This window comes from Mobula birostris, chromosome 3 (genome assembly GCF_030028105.1).
Source record: "Mobula birostris isolate sMobBir1 chromosome 3, sMobBir1.hap1, whole genome shotgun sequence".
Classification (NCBI taxonomy): Eukaryota; Metazoa; Chordata; class Chondrichthyes; order Myliobatiformes; family Myliobatidae; genus Mobula; species Mobula birostris.
This window is the reverse complement of record NC_092372.1, coordinates 43,340,524-43,364,904: the sequence shown is the minus strand read 5'-3', so window position 1 is coordinate 43,364,904 and position 24,381 is coordinate 43,340,524. Positions and strand designations below refer to the sequence as shown.

Below are 24,381 nucleotides of genomic sequence, written 5' to 3'. Positions count from 1 at the left end.
GTTGGAGTTGCGATAAAAAAATTCATTCAAACTTTGCGGCCTGCTTTAAAGCCTTCCCGTTCCCGCCCTCCCTGGGCGGGACTGCTGTGGGGAATGCATATTCCCAGACCCTTTCCGCGCGTGGGATTTTCCCTCTGCTGGTGAAGATGGCCTGGCGCCCTTTTTGGGGCCGGCCCTCTGCCTGCACGCACTGTTTTGTGAGCCGGATCGTGGGTGCTAGAAAATGGGTCGCCACAATGCCATGAAATTTGTCCTATATGCCAACATAATTTACACCTTTTTTATTTGTATAAGGGCAATCATTAACATGTTCGAACACGTGTAAGTGAGCCTACTTACAAAGTCAATCTACCTTAATGATGTAATCCCTCAATATTTCTATAAATTACGTAAATATTTGATAACTTTATACTTAATATAGTACCACAACTTTTTCTACCTCAGAATTTTCAGAAGTAATGATTCTAAATGTATAATTTGGTATTAAAGGGAGGATTGTTGGATTGGACTACATATTTGTTATTTTTCTTGTAGTTTCACTTTCTTACGCTTGTTTGTATCTTTATATAATTACCTACATACCTTTAATTGTTCAGTGCATTTTTAGTGGTTACAGTTGTGGGTGTTGCGTTACTTGGATTGGTGTGATCTTATTCAAGCAATGGACTTGGAATGTAAGGTCTGTTACCAGCAATTTGCCACAAGAGGACCAGACCACGCTGGCTTGGTCTCTTTTGCTCTTCTGTCTCTTTTGTCTCTCGTCTTTTTACCTTTCCTCACCATTAGGGTCTTAATGTTTTCTGCTATCTTGCCTTTTCTCCTTTCTTCTTTGTTCTTGTAACACTGAATAAACGATCATAAGCAACAAGTTTTATGACTCATTCTTGACTTCCGAAGAACTCCAGGTAAAAAAACATAGTGATCCAACAGAAGTTTGCAGGTACTAGGTGGGACGGTTTGAGCTGAGAGTGTGGCAGCTGGGGAGAGACTGACTCACAAGTAGAAAGGAGAGCAGGCATGTTCAGTGCAATGTGTTGGCAGAGTCAGGAGGGGAAGCATGGGAGGGCCGATAGGCTTCACTGCGTTTATACGAGAAGCCTCACAGTTAAGGCAGAGGAGCTGAGAGCATGTATCTACACATGGGATTCTGATATTGTTGCAATTACAGACACATGGGCAGGACTGACTGCTCAATGTCTGAAGTAGTGAGGTTTAAGGTGCGAAAGAGGAAGGGATGTTGTACTGCTGATCAGGGAGAGCAGTGTGTTAGCACTTAGAGGATATGTTTGAAGGATCATCTAATGAGGCAATATGGATAGAAATTAAGAATAAAAATGGAGCGGTCACCTGACTGGGATTAGACTACAGGCCTCCCAATAACCAGTGGGAATTAGAAGAATGCATATGTAAGTATGTAGGTGTGTCGACAAAAATCGACACAAGTGTAATTACTTCTAATGTACATTTTATTCCTCCACAGACAAATGGTGATGTTGTACATATATCAGAAAAAACCCTGTACACATAACGTACACAGCGAACTTAACCCTTAACTGTCCAGGTAAACTCTGCCTCATGAAATGAAGGAGTGGAACACAGAGGAACGTAAGTGCAATACTGCCAGAGTAGTAGAGGATTTTAATTTAGAACATAGAACAGTGCTGCACAGGAATAGGCTGTTCAGCCTATAATGTTTCCTTCAAACATGATTCCATTGTAAAACAGTATCATCTGCCTGCACAAAGTACACATTCTTCTAATCCTTGCCTTTCCACCTAACCGACTAAATGCTTCATAAATGGTGCTTTTGTATCTTTTCCACCACTTCCCCTAGTGGTATGTTTCAAGTACCCACCGTTCTCTGTGTAAAGAAACTTGCTCCATAAGTCTCCATTAAACCTTCTCTCTCTCACCATAAACTAATGCTCTATTATACTTGACAAAGCCATCCTGGGAAAAACTGTTCTAACTATCTACCTTGTCTATGTCTCTTATAGTTTCATACACTTCTATCAGGTTGTCCAACCTCCTATGTTCCAGTGAAAACAATCAAAGTTCATCTAAACTTTCCTTTTTTATAATAACCTCCAATACAAGCAGCATCCTGGCAATCCTCTTCTGCATTCGCTCCAAAGCCTCCACATCTTTCCTGTAATGTTTCCATACTCCTGTATCCACAGAATACTCCAAAGTTGGCCTAACCCAGGTTTTATATTCTTCTCAACTTTTAGACTCAAGGCAAGTACATCATTCACATTCTTTGCCACCCGATCAATTTGCATTCCCACTTTCAAGGAACTGTGGACTTGTACAACAAGATTTTTCTGTACATCAATGCTACTATACATCCTGTTATTTACTTTCTTCTTGCATTTGACCTCCCAAAATGACCACTTCACAATTCTCCAGATTAAACTTCATCTGCCATTTCTTGACCCAAGGTTCCAATTGATCTATAATCTGCCATATACTTCAACAAAAACTTCTGTAATGTTGACTGGTATTACCCTAGTTGAAGTGACTTTGAGTTCTTAACTATGTTCAAGAGAATCTTCTGAAGCAGCATTTAGAGTGCCCTACTAGGGAGGGGGCTGTACTTGACATCATAGGGAATGAGAATGGACAAGTGATCAAAGAGTCTGTCGAGAAACCTTTTGGGAACAGTAATAATAGGATGCCAAGCTTCAGGGTCATCACAGAAAAAGATAATGCTGATACTTGAGTTAGGGTCCTAAAGGTGGATTTTGATCATGTGACATGGGATCTGCAGAGTACGAGAGGTAGACAAGGGCAACCGTGAGGGAGGGAAACAAGATCAGATTTGTGAAAAGCATTTAAACGATGGTCAAAGCTCAGAGTCAGCATGCTAAGAAGAAAGTTAGCAGAGATCTGGGGATGTAAGGATTTCACATAGAGGGTGGTGAATATTTTGAACAAGCTGCAGCAGACATGGTAGAGGCAGATACGGTTACAACAGTTAAAAGCATTTGGGCAGCTACTTACATAGGGAATATATGGAGAGATTTGGACATAATATGGGCAAATAATATTAGCATAGTCCGGCATCATGGTCAGCACTGATAAGATGGGCTGAAAGGGACATTTTCTGTGGTCTACATTTCCATAATTCCATTTCTGCACTTCTATAATCCCATTTTGTTCAGCCGATGTAATAATTAAGAAAAAAGATTATATTCTCCTCCTTGACTGCTGAGCCTTTCCAGAATGTGACTCAGTCTATATTTCCTATGAACCCTTTTGCTTGCACAACTTAGAAGCAAAAATTTCTCAGAAGAATACAACTTTTGTCGCTGAAATTGCATAAATCAACACAAATGTTTCGAAAGTCAGCTGTAATTATGTACCAAATACAATGTTAATTTACTTTTCCCATTTAAATTGAACTTTAGTTGAACTTTACCAATAACAGGAATCTTAGCCACTAAGTAAAAAGTAGTCAACCAACTTAAAGACAAAAGTTTGCTAACTATGCTCAGACCGTGACAATGGGCTGAAAACTGCAAACCTTAAGTGTTCACATGGTGGGGGAGCGCAGCAGAGGAACTAAACAGCTGCAAATGATCTGCTTGTTTAATTGAAAACAGCTCATGGGAAGGGCATGCCTGGAATCTATGGACACAACCCAATTACAGCATCAAACTTAAGAAATCAAGCCAATGAGTTCAAGTTTCGAAGTGATTACTGGGCCGGCCATCTTCTATTTGTATACTCAATCAGTAGTGAGCATATTTTCAATACATAAAAGACATTCTTAAATTGCTTTAAGGAGTTTTATAAACATTTTCTATATGATGAATCTAAAATAAAAATCAAGTCCATCGTCACTGTAGGCTATTGGACAAGGAAATGAATAATTTTTGTAAAAATAAAAGACTTTTGCTACATCAGCTCTTTCATACCATGGTGTTGGACATCTTTTTTCCAGCACCAGAACTTACACCCAGACTTTCTCCTATCTCTGGTCTAGTGTTGGCATTGACCTAAGCCATTGACAGCATTGTCCTGTTGCCCACACCGCTGGCTGTCCTTTGCTGCACCACAAAACTTAATAATGGAGTTCAATTGGGAAGCGTGAACCTTTGCAAACTCTCCAAATCTAAGGATAGAATTTCAAATTTTTGAGCCTTTCCTAACTTAAATAGAGCATTTTAATTAAAATTTAAAAATGGCTGCTGGGCAAGTGGTAAGTAAGATTGTTATATTCAATTCATTATCAGTTAACTTAAATTGCACCTGAAATTATAGCAGAATGTTTAGTGTGTCTCAAGGTCTGGCCCTGTTTGACATTGCTGTGATTCATATTACAAGCAACAGACTACACCAGGCAACTGGTGAACTTAGTGAATTTTTCTTAAAATGCACGTTAAAAATCTAACACAAAACGAAACAGAAAATGCTTGAAATACTCAATAGGCCAGGCTACATCTGTGGGAAGAGAAACAGAGTTAACTTCTCATATTGAAGAATTGTTGTCAGAACAGGGAAGGGGACAAGTTAAGCTTGTCATGCTACAGGGAGGGTGGGGATGAGTGGAAGTCTCTGACAGGGTAAAAATGGGGTGACCGATGAGAAGATGTGTGAACAAGGTGATCTGGTCAGTGAGTGAAAAGGAGCAGTTTGAGATCAAGAACTTAGATAAACGAACAAAGACAAATCTCCTACTTTCATAGGAGGTGCAAAATGCAGACAGAGACAAATTGCTCAGCAACTTGGGCTGGGCATGTCCTCCACGAAGTGGGGAGGGAAGCAACAAACAAGCTGAGGCAATAGCACAGATGGATGACCAATACAAACGGGGAAATCAAGTCATAGTAGATTGCAATACAGAACCTAAAAGGCAAACTAAAGATAACATACAGTTCCCCAAGTTGCGTTGGGCTTCATTATAACAGAGCAATAGCCTACGGAGTTATCTGCCAGACTGAGACACCTGGCAAGGTCATTTGATTCCAGACAGTTGGTTTATTGATTATTCAGGAATGTCTCTCTGGTGCTTCCCACTCCCTTCCTCTCCCTTCCCCTTATCCCTATCATGATTCTCCTCTCCCTGCCCCCTTCCCATTCTCATTCCACAATAGAGACACTGACATGTCATGAAATTTATTTTGTTTTTTTTTTGAAGCAGCTGCACTTTGCAAAAGTCTTAAGATCCTAGCTAAATCTATCTATATAGAGAGCTAAGTTTGTAGACATGAGAAAGAAATCAGGTTCCATTTACATAGAAGTGTAGTGGAAGATAGATAGATAGATATAATTTATTGATCCCGAGGGAAATTGGGTTTCGTTACAGCAGCACCAACCAAGAATAGAGCGTAAATATAGCAATACAAAAACCACAAACAATCAAACAACAAAATGAAAACTATGCCAGATGGAGAATAGGTTCAGGACCAATCTATTGGCTCAGGGTGTCTGATCCTCCACGGGAGGAGCTGCAAGTTCGATGGCCACAGACAGGAACGACCTCCTGTGCCGCCCAGTGTTGTATCTCGGTGGAATATGGCCGAAGTCCAACAGTAAAAAGTTCAATATCCGGTCTACAAGCACGTTCCTCGATCGTAATATGACCCGGATTGCACCATCTGTTGTTAACCAGAACAGTAAGCACCCAACTCCTTCACGCTTACCGCTCTCAGTGCATTGAAAGATCAATACAGGATGTAGAAAAACAATCCAGCTATCCACAGAATCACTACTATCACTAGATTTGTTGTTTGAAAGGAAATGATCTATGGTTAAGATTTGGAACTACTTAAGACAATATTAGATTTATCAGGATACTGCCTTGATCAGAGGATATGTCTTATGAAGATAGGTTGAGCTAGTTTATCTCTTTGGAGTGAAGGAGATGAGAGGAGACTTGATAGAGGTGTTCCAGATAGAGCGGATAGCCAGAGCGGAAATGGCTCGTAAAAGGGGGCGTAATTTTAAGGTCATTGGAGGGAAGTATAGGGGGACGTCAGAGGTAGGTTCTTCACATGGAGAGTGTTGAGTGCGTGGAAAATCTTGGTAGGAGTGGAGGCAGAGGAAGATACTTCAGGAGCATTTAAGAAACTCATAGATAGGCACGTGGATGATTAAAAAAATGAAGGGCAATGTGGGAGGAAAGGGTTAGATTGATTTTAGTGTAGGTTAAAAGGTCAGCACGACATTGTGGGCTGAAGGGCCTGTACTGTGCTATAATATTCTATGTTCTATGTTCCAACATTATGCTCTGACCAACACAAAGCATCCAGAAGAATGTTCTGGTGTGAATTGTTAAATTTACATTGAGCTTCACCAGAACAATGCAGAAAACGAAGGGATAAATAAGTCAGAGTAGGTATAGATGGACAATTGAACTAGTGAATGTCAGGGAGTTCAGGATTGGGTTTGGCTAACTAGTGTAAACAATAAAATAAATGATTGTGGTACAGTTTCTTTCAAAGTTCAAAGTTCAAAATAAATTTAGTATCGAAGTACATACTGCATATGTCACCAAAATCAACCCTGAGCTTCATTTTCTTGTGGGCAGGGGAAGGGGAGATGTACTAGTTAAAGGGATTGCAGTGAAGGCAACAGAAATAGATGACAATGGTCTAGCGAATGCATTCGGTGGGGAGGGAGGGCTCAGGGTCATGTATAGAAAATAGGGTGAAAATCAGGAGCCTCATCTGCTATGGCTGAAAGATCTCTTTGGCTGAGAAAACAGGTGTTTCAGAAATAGTGACATTATTTGAGAATGTACAATGGGAAATGGAGAAGAGGGTGGGTTGGAATATTTAAAAAGTGTGATAAAACAAAACATGGTGGAAAGTAACTGGTCTGGCAGCATTTGTGTAGGCAGCTACAGTGAACATCTCAGGTTGGCCTTTTATAGTTTGGTAATCAGTCAGATTCCATTGGTGAGTAGTCCAGAGGGGAAGAGTTGGACACTATTCAGAAAAGGTAAGGAATGGCTAGAAATCTGAATCGAAATTAATGAATTTTTTCCATTGGCTTATATCTATTTATTCATCCAAATTTCTCTTTCAAGCAAATAGCCAACTTAAACATAGCAACACACATCAAAGTTGCTGGTGAACGCAGCAGGCCAGGCAGCATCTCTAGGAAGAGGTACAGTCGACATAGCAAGTTACCTTCCAGTGAAGATGTACTTCTCTAATCCCCTGAGAATCATGATTTTTGATTTGCCTCCATAGTTCTGGTGCTGCCAATGGTTCTGGAAGTACAGGAGGGAAAAAAAAATAAATTAGGACCTACAATGGGTTATTTGAACTCAATCAATCACTTTTTCTATATTTCACAGAAAGACAAAACTGTTTCAATTCAGACCTTCAGCACTAGGTAGTTACTAAGAAATTATACCTTTCTTAATCTCCTATCTTTCTCTTTAATATTTTTTAAATTTATTCTGCATTTCCACAAGAGTGTTGAGTTAAAAAGTTAATCTTTCAGATCAGGAAGGGTACAGAGGAGTAAAGAAATTATGAAGAGATTTGGAAAGTAGAGAACAAATTACTTTTGTTACAATTCAACTTTTTGTTCACAATATCAAGATCAAATGTTGGAAAAGAAAGTAAGCATGCTTACAGAGTTTTATTTGTCAGTGGTTGATTGTTGACTCCACTGACAAGACCATTCCTGTGCTTCATATTAAAATGTTATGACATTGTTATCCCCAGTTAATAAATGAGCCTATCGAGGTTTTGTTACATACTAGCTTCAGAAGTTAATCCAGTTCCTTTGTTACTCCATCCACTCCATATGGTCTGTTCTTTACCAATGCATCGCACAGCAACGGTATAATTAGTGAAGGGGCTGAGGTTCTGAATTACAAATGAATTATTAACAATATCTTCTTTTTCTGTTACCTAAGAAAATATAATTGTTATAAAATTAAGTTTTACAATACATTGTTCAAATGTGATATTCATATGAACAAAATGTCAAATACTTATAAATTTCTAAAAGTAACCATGCACCTAATCTTTAATTATCTATTTGGATAATATAGTTAAATAAAGAATCAGGAATGGTTTGATAAGCAGGTACAGAGGTGAAGGAGCTGATTAACATAAACGTAAGGTGTTCCTGGATTGGAAGCCAAAGCCATTCTTAAGAAAAAGGTAAAAGCAAAGATCCAGAAGAAAACATGTCACCTAAAGAATAGAGGTTGGATGGAGAGAGTGCAGGACACTCAGCAACCTACCGGCAGCCATTGTATGTACAGGTTTCTCAGCAGTGTAAGAGCCATGCATGGATCAAACACCTTTGGTCCCGAAAAGGATCTAATGTTTTCCCGGCGTATATGGCGAATAAACTCTTCTCGGGCTTCCAGCCGGGTACAGGTATTGATTATAACCAACATTTCAATGACAAACTCTGCCATCTTCTTCAGGGCTGATACCTGGGCATATCTAGTCTGGTGGTACCAGCAGACTAGACATGCCCAGGTATCATCCCTGAAAAAGATGGCAGAGCTTGACATCAAAATGCCGGTTATAATCAAAACCTGTACCCGACTGGAAGCCCAAGCAGAGGTTATTTGACCTATAGTCTTGTTCCACGGAGTTCCAGAAATGGTTAACAACAGCTGCCGGAAGCAACACCTTGACGTCTTCCTCAACCATGACTCTGTCCTTGATACAAACACACTTAAATCAGTCCTAGAGCTGTCTTTTCAGGCCAGCCATGTAAATACTCCTGACTGACAAGTTAACAAGGCCATGCAAACAAGGTCTAAACAAACACTAAGAACTTACTGTGACCCTGAGCCTCCTGGTGCCTGTCACTTTAGTTCACCATTCCACTCCCACTCTGCCATATCCGTCTGTGGCCTCCTGCACTGTTACAATAAAGTCCAAAACAAATCTGAGGAACAGCACCTCATCTTAGTTTGAATAACTTGCAGCCTTTTAGACTTAATGCTGAACTCTAAACTTCTGGTAACTCGATTCCTGTCTGTATCAGTTGTCCATCGGTAACATTCGCTCAGCTTGCTGTTTGTTTTTCCTTCTTTCCCAATGTTTCCTCTAGAAGCAGGGGACACGACCAGCCTGACCTAGCAGGGATATCTGCCAGCTCTGCATTTCATAATGCCTACGTTATTTGTATATGGACTTTTCTCAATGTTCTCACCATCTAACTGCTTCAATTCACTTACTGACCAGGTCACTTAGATCATTGCTTATCGCCATGGTCACCCAAACCTCAGTTCTTGAACCACAGAGAAAGGAGAGATTAGCTTTATTTGTCATGTGTACATTGAAACATCAAAGCATGACATATGTTCTGAGGGCAGTCCACAAGCGTCACCACACTTCCAGTGCCGAAATAGCATGCCCATGATTTATTAACCCCACCCGTCCGTCTTTTTGGAATGTAGGAGAAAACTAGAGCAGGTGGAGAAAACCCACATGGTCATGGGGAGAGCCTGCAAACTCTTTACAGACGGTGACAGGAATTGAACCCTGATCGGTGGAGTTGTAAAGAGTTGCACTAACCACTATGCTACCATGTCATCTTTTTGCAGACAGCTTAGATATTCGGAGGCTGAGCTGCAAGATATTAGCAATGTTTCCATTGAAGCATTGAAGATATGCCTTGCACTCAATATCTGCAAGCACAGGTCTTCTACCTACCTTCACTCAATACACCACACAGCCATCCAGCAATGAAGGTTTACAAGAAAAGCCTGGAAAATGTAGACTACTTCTATATCCTAGGAGACACTCTTGATGAAGGCAAACTTCAACTATGGCATTCACCACTGCCTACAATGCAACTGGCCTATTGATACCTGGGAACTTGTAGTCTATGACTACTTAAAGTAGGAAGATGGATCCAGAATGGCATTGAGAACCTGAAGTCCAAAAGGAATACAGCAGAAACTATAAGCCACAGAGCACAAAAAGAGGCCGTTTGGCCCAAACAGTGCATGTCAACCAAGATGCCTATCCAAGCTAGTTCCTTTTCCCATGTTTGGTCCTTATGCATCTAGACCTTTTTTTTAAATTCATGTTCCTATCCAAATGCCTTTTAACATACCTGCCTGAATCACTTGCTTGAGGTAATAAAGACAATGGCTGCCCATTAGACGAGGCAGCCTGTTTCAGAATTTATGTGCACCTTGCATGGAATAACTACTACTATGAAAAAAACTTTGCAGTCAAACTTTGCTATTTAAGTTCAAGTTCATTTTCATTCAACTGTGCACATGTATAGAGCTAAACGAAACAACCAAAGTGCAAAGCAGAGTACATACACCCAGTGGCCACTTAATTGGGTACGCCAGTTCATTCATGGAAATATCTAAACAGCCAATCATGTGGCAGCAACTCAATGAATAAAAGTATGCAGACATGGTCTAGAGCAGGGGTTGTCAACCTCTTTTATGCCCTGGACCAATACCATTTAGCAAGGGAGTCAGTGGACCCCAGGTTAGGAACCCTTGGTCTAGAGGTTCATTTGTTGTTCAGACCAAACATCAGAATGGGGAAGAAATGTGATCTAAATGACTTTGACTGTGGAACGGTTGTTGGTGTCAGACAGGGTGGTTTGATTATCACTAATTTAAAAATATTCTCTAGAAGTACAAGTTGACATAAAGTGCATATGTGATATATAGTTAAATATACAACAGTGCAATATACTACTGGCGCTGTCATAAATAATGAGTACTAGGTGGTAGCAGGGTGTTCAGACGTCTCACAGCCTGGAGGAAGAGGCTGTTACCCGCCTGACAGACCTTGTTTTTATACTGCGGTACCATAGCCTAACGGCAGGAGGTCAAAGAGATTATGGGATGGACGGAAGGGGTCCTTGACACCGCTGCAGGCTCTGCAAACGCCATACCTCTGGTCAATTTTCTGGATGGGGATCATGCGGTGAGTGGTGAATCTGTGGAATTCTCTGCCACAGGAAACAGTTGAGGCTAGTTCATTGGCTATATTTAAGAGGGAGTTAGATATGGCCCTTGTGGCTAAGGGGATCAGAGGGTATGGAGGGAAGGCTGGTGCAGGGTTCTGAGTTGGATGATCAGCCATGATCATAATAAGTGGCGATGCAGGCTCGAAGGGCCGAATGGCCTACTCCTGCACCTATTTTCTATGTTTTCTATGTTTCTATGTAATTAGGATGTCTGAAAACAATTTAGGAAGCAATGTAGCTAATTTTCAAGCTTTCACAAACAACAATGTAATGATGACCAGGTATTCTGCTTCACCGATTTTAACTGTGAAATAAATATTCGACCCTATGTTAAACTCTTTCTGTGGTTATCAAGATGCACTATAATGTGGTACAATATATTGTCCCGAATTTATTAGTGGCTAGATGGTAATTTTCTATCAGAGAAACAGAATGTTCAATTAATGTAGATACTTTACGTTGTGTGCTTCGAAGCTGTGATGTTATTAAGAAGCAAAATTGGAACTTGTGCTACTATTCAAGGTTAAGAGATCATTTTAGGAAGACCAGTTCTATCAGATCTATGCTCTATAATCTTGAATGGAGGGAACAGTTTTTTAAAAAATAGTCTTAATGTGAATAAATATACTACTGACAGCTGTTGCTGTTAAGACAGGAACCTCCATTCATTAGAACTACCAATGACTTGATGTTATTACCCAGAATGATATGGGGGTCTTCCACAACAGAAGCTCAGAAGATGCTTTGTACTTCAAAAGAAGAGCTTACAGTCGATTAAACTGACCATGTACCTGAATCCAGTCGCTTGAGCCAGCCATTTGGTATTGGATGTTATAAAGTAAGTGGACAAACGGCATCACCTCCGTGGGTTTTTGCCAGGTTACAAGTAGTGATATACCTTGGCCTCGCACAGACTGAACAATTACATTCTGAGGTGGACCAGTTCTGGCTGCATTGAACAAAGTAACAGTTGATCAATTTTATTTGCACTTACTACAAATTGCAAAACAATAAACTAAGAGTTTACTCTGCATTCCTCTGTGTTAAGTTAGTCAAATTCAAATGTTTGTTTTTGCTGGGAAACAATGGCTATCTTAGCACAGCTCAACAAAGGGATAATTTAACTAAATCAACCATCCTTAACGAAATGAACAGTACAGCGACATTGGAACATAATTGCTGTAGTAGTATTCATCCTATGAACAATGATTGATTTAATAAATAGTATAATATGTGTTTACTTAATGTCAGGACGCAGATTCCATGGTAAGGCTAGGATCCATATTTAGTGGCTCTTGTGAAACTAGGGAATAGGATCCATTTGATGAAAGCACTCACACAGTGCTGTTAGAGTTCAAGTCTGTCACCCACTAATAATAAAAGGATGCAATGAGACTTTGAATGATGTGTTTGCATGCAACTGCTGTCCTTGCTTTTAGAAGTTGTAGCTGTTGCAAACTTCAGTGTTTAAGTTGTTTGAGACATTTTGCACTCAGAGTGCAACTTTAACATCATAAAACATCCCTAAAAAAGTTTGACAGGAGCTGCATGGTATTATATAACATGTGTCTGATGTTCTGACCAAGGACAAGGAAATGGATATGTTTAGGGAGAGTTCTGTCAGTTTAGGGCTTGGCAGTTGAAGGCACAATCTCCAGCAGTGGCTACATTTGAAGGAATACAGTGATCATGAAGCACTTTGGGTGAGAAAAGGTTACAAATGTCGAAGGGGTAATATGAAAGAGTATTTCAAAAGGATGAGAACTTTAAAATTGACCTGAGTGTGTTTTTTTAATGAGGTGACGAGGGTGAATGATGAAGGTAAAGCTATGGATGTTGTTTACATTCATTTTAGTAAGACGTTTGACAAAGTCCCTCATCCAGAAAATTACAATCCATGGTGAACTGGCTGTACAGATTCAGAACTGTCTTGCCCATAGAAGACAGAGGGTTGTGGTCGAAGGGATTTGTTCCAGCTGGAGGTCTGTGACGAGTTCCAGTCGCCCCATTATAGGAAGGACGTCAAGGCTTCGGAGAAGATGCAGAAGAGGGTCCATAATGATGCTTGGGTTAGAGGTCATCTACTATAACAAGAGGTTGGACAAACTTGAGCTGTTTCTATGGAGTGGCAGAAGCTGAGGGAAGATCTGATGGAGGTTTATAAGATAACAAGAGGCAGAGGTAGAATAGACACACAGTATCTTTTTTTCTGGTTGAAATCCAGAGGACGCCCTTAAGGTGAGAGGGGGTAAATTCAAAGGAGACGTGAGGGGAAAATTCTTAATACAGGGTGCCTGGAATATGCTGCCCAGAGAGGGGGTAGGGGCAGATACATTATGGACTTTCAAGAGATGCTTAGATAGCTACATGAATGTGAGGAAAATGGAAGGATATGAACGTTCTTTAGGCAGAGTGGATTAGTTAGGTTGGTTACTAATTTAATCAGAACGGCATAATATTGTGGACTGAGGACGCTGTTCCTGTGCTGTACTGTACTATGATCTAAGTTCTATGAATGCTGTAGTAATATTCATCCTATTGATGTTCATTGACTGAGTGGTATATATAATGAATGTGTGTTTATTTGCTATCAGGACATGGATGTCAGGTAAGGCTGGAGACCATACTTCATGGCACTGCTGAAATAGGAGACTGCAATCCATACGTTGAAAGCACTCACAGAGAGCTGTCAGAGAGAGGGCCTCAAGTCTTTCACCCAGCAATGATGAAAGAATGCATATTTAATAAAATGCTGGGCATAACAGCAACAATCATGCAGATTGTGAAAACTCACTACTGGCATCTTCTCCTGAATCAATACTTCAAATATTTATTCTGTATTCTACATAGTTAAAATCATACGTGCAGTGACCAAGAATATTAAGAAAATGTGGATACTTATCACAATGAATTTCTAGTTTCTTCCAAAGATGTACAGTTCATCCAAAGAAAAATTAGGATTTTCATAAAGACATTACTGACAATTGATGACCAAAGACTGAGATTTCTCATCTTGAAATATACTTCAAAAGCTTTTTATTGAACTCCTACTTTCTCAAGTTTTGCCATTGGCTTCATACTCCATTGTACTCTGCTGGGGTTAGACCAACATTGCTTTTTGACATGTGAGATTCATGTTAACTACAGGTTCAATATTTTATTAAACTTTCCTTTGCTGCAATGAGGTGCTCACTCGAATGTGTTTCCTGCATCAACATATGTGGATAATGGCAAAGAGCTGTGATCACTATGAGCACAGTATAAAGTTGCCATGAGTACTTACACTACTTTGCAGAATTACCCTGACATCTTTTGGTCCTGTACTCTCAATTTGATTCATACAGAACTAGACTTATCTAAAACCAGCTGCTCAATGTGAGTCTATGCAGTTGTGCATTGAAGATTCTGCATCCTATCTTGGCACTCTGTGAACTCAAAACTAAACACGTTTCACATCTCTATCTATCCAAGAGTTGTGGGATTTAGGTTGATCTTTCTTAAACATTGACCCAGATTGTTTGAGGAATTGTTGGCAGTCTTCCATAAAATGCTAACAATTCCACACATACCTGCCAAGATTTCACTGCAATCCTGCTGGTCTGCATCTTTAGGATTACCATAATAACATGGATCTCCTGTCATTGCAGTCAATTCATCATGTCTTTTATTCCATATTTTCCCTCACCCTGAATCCCCGTGGAGATCAATGGGAGCACACATCTGGGACAATTCTGAAACACTTACGAAGAACCTCCACAATTGGCCAAGCACAGAAAGTTTCTCTGTTCATTTGAGTTCAGAGAGTAACTGCAAAGGACTAGGTATAAGATACGGTGGAATCTTTTTAAAATTTATGGAATTTATCCAAATATTCCTGAGTAATTTTATGTCTTCTAAGTGGTTTTGTTTAGTTTGATTAATCTTAAATCTCTCCAAATCTTTTATCTTCTCAGTTACAAAGTAAGTGTACGATAAAAAAATTTCTTGTTCTCAACTGTTCATTATTTTTTTCTCCTTATTATGTGCCAAAAAGTTTATACTTAGCGGTGGCAGTTACCGTACTATATAAGTTACTTTTTGAGTTATTAATATTTACAAATCTGATCAATCTTCACGTCCAAAGGATCAGACCAAGCTTTGCCGAGAGCATTCTCCGCCATAACAATAACCTTGCAGTCTACAATATACATATTCGGGAAAATAAAGGAGCACGTATTCTTCCTTGGACTAACGCAGGTACTATTTCCAGAATGTTCTCTGTAAAACAAATAAAAAAACAAGTACTACTAAAATAGTAAGAAAAAAAAATTATTTTTTGCCAGTTACTATATATATGTTAACAAGAGGATTTCTTGAAGCTGATCTTATTGCATCTGTGCCAAACAAGTGCAATTAGTACAGTTCATATCAGAAGTACTGTACATCTGCACCATAGTGGCATGTCCATTTTCCAGTCTTCCTCGGCTTCATTATAACAAAGCTCCCAGATTCATAATTGAGTGTGGATAATAGAAGTTCAAGAAACAATTTGGACTTTATTCCCTGGAGCATAGGAGAATGAGAGGAGATTTGATAAAGGTATACAAAATTATCAGGGCTTTAGAAAGGGTAAATGCTAGCTGCCTTTTTCTACTGAGGTCAGGTGAGATCATAGGTTAAGAATAAAAGGTGAAGTGTTTAAGGGGAACATGAGGGGGATCTGCTTCACTCAGAGGGTGATGAGAGTGTGAATTGAGCTGCCAGTGGAAGTGGTGGATGTGGGTTTGATTTCAACATTGAAAGGAAATTTGGATAGGTACATGGATGGGAGGGATATGGATTACTATGGTGCAGGTGTAGGTCAATGGGACCAGGCAGAATAATAGTAGGGCAAGGACAAGATGCACCAAAGGGTCTGTTTCTATGTTGTAGTGCTCTATGATGCTATGTGGTGCTCTATGACACTATGTAGTGCTCTATGATGCTATGTGGTGATCTATGTTCTATGACACCCAAGTAGTGATCTATGTTCTATGACACTATGTAGTGATTTATGTTCTATAACACTATGTAGTGATCTATGTTCTATAACACTAAGTAGTGATCTATGACACTATGACTCTAGGTTAGGACTTTATTCCCTGGCACATAGGAAAATGAAAAGAGATGTGATAGAAGTATACAACATTATGAGGGGTATAGCTGTGGTTCATGCAAGAAAGGTGTTTCAGCTGAGGTTGGGTGAAACTTGATCTAGAAGTCATAGATTAAGGATGAAAGGTGAAATTTTAAGGAGAACCTGGGAGGGGAGGGATGGTGGACTATGGAGGGCCATGGTCCAGGTGCTGGTTGATAGGACTAGACAGAACAATACAGCACAGAATAGATGGGCCAAAAGGTCTGTTTCTGTGCTGTCGTGCTCTATGAGTCTATGTGGTGGTATTCTTACATCAGCATATGATAACACACCCAGTAACATTAGCCTGTTCAGACATGGCCCCAAATAATGTCCCAGCAAAGAATGAGAGATGTCCAATCACAAACAAGAGAAAATCTACAGATGCTGGACATGCAAGCAATACACAGAAAATGCTGAAGGGTCTCGGCCAGAACCATTGACTGTACTATTTTCCCTGGATGCTGCCTGACCTGTTGAGTTCCTCCTGCATTTTGTGTGTGTTGAAGAGATATGTCCAGATCAGCAGACTTTATAGACACTTTCCCAATACCAATCACATGCCCAAAATGACAAACAAACATTATACTTTAAAGTAGCCAAATTATAATGCTTAAGTCCAATTAAAATTACATTTTTTGTGATATAGTAAGTGACCAAAAGGCAGATATCAAGTAAAATGTGTCACATTTGTTACTTACATTATTCGAACTAATGTGAAATTAGTCTCTAGATATGTTTCATATCCTTGATCCCAGAAACAAGTAAAGTTTTTCTCCCAGTAGGAAACACAAGAAATATTTTTTGGCTTCTCAGGAGGCACTGAAAAAAAGTATTGCAACAGAAATGTCACACTAAATAAGCCACACATTGGGAAATGCAGATCTGACAGCTACACAGCACAAAATTTCTTATTAATTCAGGCATTAAATCTTTGCGATCCATTTCAGATGAATAACTGATATTCATGTTAGAAGGAAGAGCAACTTCTTAATAGTTTAGTGTATTAAAAATGGGATGTCTCAAAAGAGGCTGTTCAAAACACTAAAACATGTTTTGCTTATATTGTCATTATGAAAGTTAAGTCCAGTGAGTCTGTGGACAAGAGACTCTGCAGAGGCTGGAAATCCAGAGTAACACACACAAAATGCTGGGGGATCTCAGTAGGTCAGGCAGCATCTATAGAGGAAAATAAACAGTCAATGTTTTGGGTGAGGTCCTGATGAAGGGTCTCAGCTCGAAATGTCAACTATTTATTCCCCTCAGTAGATGCTGCCTGACCTGCTGAATTCCTCCAGCATTTCATGTGTGGCATACAGAGCTTACTGTATATTCTGGATGAATACTGAGATTCCTCACCTCTTCACAATCGTCCTGACTTTGCACACATCATCCTGTGTGTTCAGGTCTCAGTCCTGAACATGAGAAAATAAAAATCTGGATGAAGCCATTTTAATCTCTCTTAGCCATGCGACTTTTGGGATTCCCCTTTTTTGTAACAAGCTTTCGAGCAAGCATCAGTAGACATTACACCTACAGTGCACATTCAGTTTCTCCAAGGAATTGCTGTTTGTTTCTATTTGAAATGGAAAATAACTGGCATTCAGCATAAAACGTTTTGACCTAGCCTCCCAGAGATTGAAAGCCAATGAACTGCTGCTTAGTTTAACTGCCAAAAAAAATTCCAGGGCATTCATTCCAGATACATTTTCTACATTTTAATAAGCTGAACCAGAACTCAATCTCTAATGCACAACATCTGTTTAACATCCAGATAAATGGAACTATGTCCACTGATAGACAAAAAGCTCTAATCACTGTTTGAATTGTTACTCATATTGCACATTCTCCCTTGACTGCAGAAAAAGATGGGATATTCTCCTCATAAAACAAGATTTGTTTATAGGAACAATGCTCTTTTTTTTAATTCATTCATTTATAGGATGTGGGCATTGCCAGCTGTGGTAAAGCATATATATATGTTGTAACTGGGTTACCTGTCTGGAGACGCCCCTCTTCTGACTGCCCCTGAGGCTCCTCCCACAGACCCCTGAATAAAGGCGACTGCGCCATTGCTCCTCCTCTCAGTCCAGGGGCAGATACGCAGCATGCTGGAGGTCACATTTTACTGCTAATAAAAGCCTTTCAGTATTTACTCTACTTCCAGTCTTTTGGAGTTATTGACAGTGCATAACCAGCTAAGCCAGAATTTATTGCCCGTCCCTAGGTGCCCTTGAGAAGGTGGCAATGAGCTGCCTTCGTGAACCGCTGCAGACCCTGAAGTGCTGTTAGGGAGGGAATTCCATGATTTCGACCCAGTGACAACGAATGAACAGTGATATGTTTCCAAGTCAGGATGATGAGTGACGTGGAGGGGGATTTCCAAGTGGTGGTGTTCCCAGGTATCTATTGTTCTCATCCTTCTAGATGGTGGTGGTCGTGGGTCTGGAAGGTGCTGCCTTAGAAACTTTGTTGCATTGTTGCAGTGCATCTTGTAGATAGTACACACTGCTGCAACTGTTCGTTGATGGTACAGGGACTGGATGCTTGTGGAAGGGGTACCAATCCAGTGGGCTACCTTGTACTGGATGGTGTCAAGCTTCTTGAGTGTTGATGGAGCTGCACTCATCCAGGCAAGTGGTGAGTATTCCATTACACTCCTGACCTGAGTCTTGCAGATAGTGGACAGGATTTGGGGAGTCAGGAGATGAGTTACAGGCTACAGGGCAGGATTCCCAGCCTTTGACCTGCTCTGGTAGCCACAGTGTTTATATAGCTGGACCAGTTCAGTTTCCTGTCAATGGTAACCCCCAGGATGTTGATAGTAGGGGATTCAATGATGGTGATGCCACTGAATGTCAAAGGACGATGGTTATAGCCTCTCTTGTTGAAGATGGTCATTGCCTGGCACTTGTGTGGCTCAAATGTTATTTGCCACTTGTCAGCCCAAGTCTGGACATTGTCCAAGTCCTGCTGCACTTGGGTACGAACTGCTTCACTATCTGAGGAGTCACGAATGGTGCAGAACATTGTGCAGTCATCTGAGATCATGCAGTGATGTGCTGAGTATTAGGTGATTGACCTCCAACCACCACAACCATCTCCCTTTGTGTCAGGTATGATTCCAACCAGCGGAGGGTTCTCCCCCTAATTTCCATTGACTCCACTTTAGCTTGGGCATCTTGATGCCATACTCGGTCAAATGTTGCCTTGATGTCGAGGGCTATCACTCTCACCTCACCTCTGGTATTTAGCTCTTTGGTCCATGTTTGGACCAAGGAGGTGATGAGGTCAGGAGCTGAGCGGCCTTGACGGAACCCAAACTGGGCATCCGTTAGCAGGTAATTGCCGAGTAGATGCTGCGTGATAGCACCGTTGATGACCCTTCCATTACTTTGCTGATGACTGAGAGTAGGCTGATAGGGTGGTAATTGGCTGGGTTGGACTTGTCCTGTTTCTTGTGTGCAGGACATACCTGGGCAATTTTCCACATTGCCAGGTAGATGCCAGTGTTGTATTGTGGCATGGCTAGTGGCATGGCAAGTTCTGGAGCACAAGTCTCCAGGATTATTGCCAGGGTCTTGTCTGGGCCCATAGGCTTTGCAGAATCCAGTGCTTTCAGCCATTTCTTGATATGACATGGGGCGAATCGGATTGGCTGCATACTGACATCCAGGATGCTGGGTACTTCTGGAGGAGGCCAAGCTGGATCACCTACTCGGCACTTCTGACTGAAGATTGGTGCAAATGCCTCAGTCTTATCTTTTGCACAGGTGTGCTGGGCCCCTCTGTCATTGAGGCTGGAGATATTTGTGGAGCCTCCTCCCCCAGTGAGTTGTCCACCAGGACTACAGAACTTAGATCTTATCCATTAGTGTGGGACAACTTAGCTTTGTCTACTACTTGCAGATTATGGTGTCTGGCATGCAAGTAATCCTGCATTATGGTTTCACCGGGGTGACACCTCATGTTGAGGTATGCCTGGCGTTGTGCTTGGCTTCATTGAACCAGGGTTGATCCCCTGGCCTGGTGGTAATGTTAGAGTGGGGGCGTGCCGGGCCATGAGGTTACAGATTATAGTTGAGTACAATTCTGCTGATGATGGCACACAGCACCTCATAGATGCCCAGTCTTGGGCTGTTAGATCAGTTCTAAGTCTACCCCATTTAGCCCAGTGGTAGCTTCTTCAATGTGGAGATGGGATTTAGTCCCCTCAAATACTGTGCAGTAGTCACTTCTATCAATGCTGTCGTGGTCAGATGCTTCTGTGGCAGGCAGTTTGGTGAGAATGAGGTCAGATGTGTTTTTCCCTCACCACCTGCTGTAGTCCCAGTCTAGTAGCTGTGTCCAGTAGGACCCCACCAGCTCAGCCTGTGGTGGTACTACCAAGCCACTCTTGGTGATGGACATTGAAGTGTCCCACCCAGAGTATATTCTGTTCCCCTGCCACCCTCAGTGCCTCCTCCAAGTGCTGCTCAACATGGAAAAGTACTGATTCATCAAGACAAAAAACACAAATTGGTTGTACTTGAACTGACTAGGCCGCACATCCTCCTCACTTCAATCCCTAGCCGAAAACTGGGGGCGTGGCAACTGAGTCGAACTTCTTTCTTCATAGGTTTGTAGGATGTTGATGTTCAGAGATGTTCTTGTACATAATTCACTGAAAGGCCTCATGCAGGGTTTTGACTCAAAATGTTGACAATTCATTTCCCCCCCACAAGTACCAATAAATTGCCAACAAATTGTCTGTTGTTCCAGTATCCAGCATCTCCAGTCTCCAGAGTACTTCCACTTGTGTCTTTTGTTTGGAGTTCCAATGAAAGGTCAACAACTATTAGCTCAGTTTTCCTTGTTACATGTAACACTGTTGGCCTGTCAAGCAACAGCATTTTCTGTTGCTAATCCAGTTATTGTCCATTGTCTTGGTTTTGAACATGCCTACTCTTATTGTTCCTCTCCCGTTTCATAAGTTTAGCAAATTATAAAAGTAACTTATAAAAGTACTGAAACTTCAGAATTCCTATGTTTTCTACATAAGGCCATTTTGATAGTTAGAAGATCAGTAAATATTTTCACATTAATTTTCAGATATATTTAATATGTTGCCCTTAGAACATTTTGCTCTGACCCATATCAAACTTCTTACAAAAAGACGACTTACATCCTGCTTCAATAGTAATACGATGAAGGATATTTGGTGCTCCTTTGATATTAATGTGACATGTCAAATAGCCTTTCACTGCATCAAAATACTTTAAGGTCACTTGTGAAACAGTCTCATTAAAATGATACTGTTCTTGTGGAATTTTGGTATCATTTAGTTTCCAGAATATATGACTTGCGTTTGCATCTAATGATTTGATACACTCCCGTCGCAATGCACAAGTCAGCGATAGAGATGATCGTAGTTTAATCACTTTTGAAGTTGAATCAACAACATGGCAAAGCAAGGGCAATCCACCTGTCCATTTAGAAAAAAAATGTATCAAAGTCAAACAAGTCTGTGCATTCACAAATCAATCACATTACTGAATTCAAATCTCTAAATAAGAAGTTGTAAGGCAAGTTAAATATATTGGAAAGGTCAAGCAGCATCTGTGGAGAAGGAAACATTTCAGACTGATAACCCTTCTTCAGAAGAGCTGTAATGAATTATCATCAAACTGAAATGTTAATTCGCTTTCTCTTTGCACAGATGTTGCCCTAACCTGAGGAATATGTGCAAGATTTTCTAGTAATAGTAGTTTTTTTTTCTTCTCAAAATGTAAAGGATTTGTATTTGCTGCTGGTGCTTGGATTGGAGACAGAGTCTGTCTTTGGCTGATTTCGTGCCGTAGCTGAAATGCTACCAAAACCTCTATCACTACCTCTATCCTTTCTTGGCCAGTCTCATGAGCAAACCCGCATCCTACCTCACACCAAGCCACGATGGTGCAGGTTATTGTTCACATCTTCCTCTGTCTTTAAGATACTTCCAAGTCCCCCATGTTTCTATTTCTCTTTCTTCACATTAAGCAAATGTAAATCTATTCCTTTTTATGGATGTCGGATATTTACATATGCCAAACGTTATCTGATACACTGGCCTGAGCCACCTTATTATATTAAAGACACTAAATAAAAGTTTAGTTTTATGATGTTCATGATGCCGTGGCTTGGATTAGTGTTAGATACCACCCAATCTGCCAATAATATATTCAGGGTAGAATCTTTCACAAGAAGAGGTAAATGATCCTAAGCAGCAACAGGATAAGCTTCAGCTGGCAAAAGGAACTCAAGCCAGACAATAAGGGAAAAGACTGTAAATTCCAGCATCTGCAGTCTCTTGTGTCTCTGTTTCAACTACATTTAGTGTCCCATGGGAAGGTCATTTCAGCCAGGGTTGAACTTTCATGGTTGTTATTGACTGAGATTCTTCTAAAAGGTAATCATCTGTGGACATCAGCCGGAAGTAAGAATGGCTTCATGTCTACTCATGAAGAATAGTTACTTAAACGGAACACCAAGGGGGATATTATAAATTAATGGACAGGCTTCTCTAATTTTTAATTCCTTTATCTTAATTATATTATCAACTTCTATTTAAGGGACATAATCATGTTGTATTCTGCTCCCAAATCATGATCAGACTTGCAGATTAAAATTCCTGTAATTTTGGCACTCCCTCCACTTGACACTTATCTTCATTTTTATTTTTGTTTCACTGCTCAAACCCTTTTGTCTTTGTTCGCACTTAATGCATAAACTCACTGCTGCTTTTTTAATCTTGTGTTTTTCTCTCTAATGCGGCATTCTTCCTTATTACTTGCTTTCTTATTCTTTTTCACTTCCTTTCTCACTTATTTTGTGTTTCATTTCCCTCTTAAACTCTACACAATATCTCAAGAAAGGAATCTTCTAAACTTATAATGTACCTTTCAGATCCTCAAGATGATTCAAACCACTTTCCAACAGTGGCCTAATCAAAGTTCAAAGTTCAATCTAGCTAAATTTGATGAACAGATAGATTGATGTTGAACAAGAGTGCTATTATCATAGATCTATTTAATAAAATGACTATAACACAAAATGAGCCCATTTGCCATATTATTTCCATATCATTTCTTTACCAGAGCAACTCCTAGGATCCACTCTCTTGTTCTTTTTCCATGGTCTAAAATGCCTCCATATATTTATCCAGATCTGTTTCGAAGGCCACAACGGAACCACTATGTGTAACATATTCCAGAACCCAACCAGAGAATGTGTAAAAGGGCACTTCATCACAAATCGCAATTAATTCTCTTTCCATTAACTTTATACCTGTGACCTCTCGTCCTTGAACTACTACAGGAACAACTTCCCAATAACCAAATCTGTCCAGACACCTCATAATTTTGTGCTTTGTCAAATCTCCCTTCAGTCTTCTCTTCTCAACACCCTCTTTCAAGCATCCTGCAATTGTTGTCCCTCATTACAGAAACCATTCAAACACTTACTCACCCTTCCAGTAATATTTTGACCAGAATTGAGCACAGTATTCCAACTGAGGCCAGACTAGTAGAGCTTCCCACAGTTATTTTCTGTGCCCCTACTGATAAAGTCAAGAACGTGTTTGCTTCATTAACCATGTTCTTAACCTTTCAATTATTTGCACACACAAACCCACAGATTTCTCTGCTCCTGAACCCAGTACCCTATTCTATTTTACCTTTCCTCATTCCTCCTATCAAAATGTATCACCTTACATTTCTCTACATTAACTTTCATCTAAAATGCATCTGCCAATTCCACCAGCATGCTTATATTAAGTTACTATCTATCCTCCCTAGTGCTCGCAATATTGGTAAATTTTGTGCCATTCTCAATATTAGAAAATGAGGCGTACACCTCCATGTCCTGGTCACAGATTAAAAGAGCAATGGCCACAATTGAAATCCATAGGCACTGTGTCTATTCATCTTCCTCCAGTTCAAAAATATAATCATTTACCATAACCTCCCATTATTTTAGCCAACCTCATATCCATGTTCCTTTTATTCATAACTTGCACTGGAGAGGGCCGGTAGCTTTAAATTCCTGGGTGTCACTATCTCAGAGTACCTGTCCTGGACCCATCATATAAATGTAACTGCAGAGAAAGCACAACAGCACCTCTACTTTCTTAGGAGTCTGTGGAGGTTCAGCATCAAACTTCTATAGATGTGTAGTGGAAAGTGCATTGACTGGTTGCATTGTGGCCTGGTGGGAGAATACCAATGTCTTTGAGTGGAAAATCCTGCAAAACGTAGTGGATTCAGCCCTGTATGTCA

General features: G+C 40.4%; 1 protein-coding gene across 5 annotated transcripts in view; it reads right to left on the bottom strand.

The window, feature by feature from the left end:
* LOC140195000 (interleukin-6 receptor subunit beta-like) overlaps positions 1–24,381 on the bottom strand; it is a 100,835-nt gene that overhangs the window by 40,659 nt on the left and 35,795 nt on the right. For all 5 annotated transcript variants that reach the window (XM_072252537.1, XM_072252534.1, XM_072252533.1 and 2 more), the window contains 6 exons: positions 21,252–21,551; positions 16,789–16,909; positions 15,029–15,189; positions 11,724–11,881; positions 7,721–7,874; positions 7,140–7,222 (listed from right to left, as the gene is read on the bottom strand). In XM_072252537.1, coding sequence (XP_072108638.1) covers positions 7,140–7,222; positions 7,721–7,874; positions 11,724–11,881; positions 15,029–15,189; positions 16,789–16,909; positions 21,252–21,551 — 977 coding nt within the window. The remainder of the gene's footprint in view (positions 1–7,139; positions 7,223–7,720; positions 7,875–11,723; positions 11,882–15,028; positions 15,190–16,788; positions 16,910–21,251; positions 21,552–24,381) is intronic.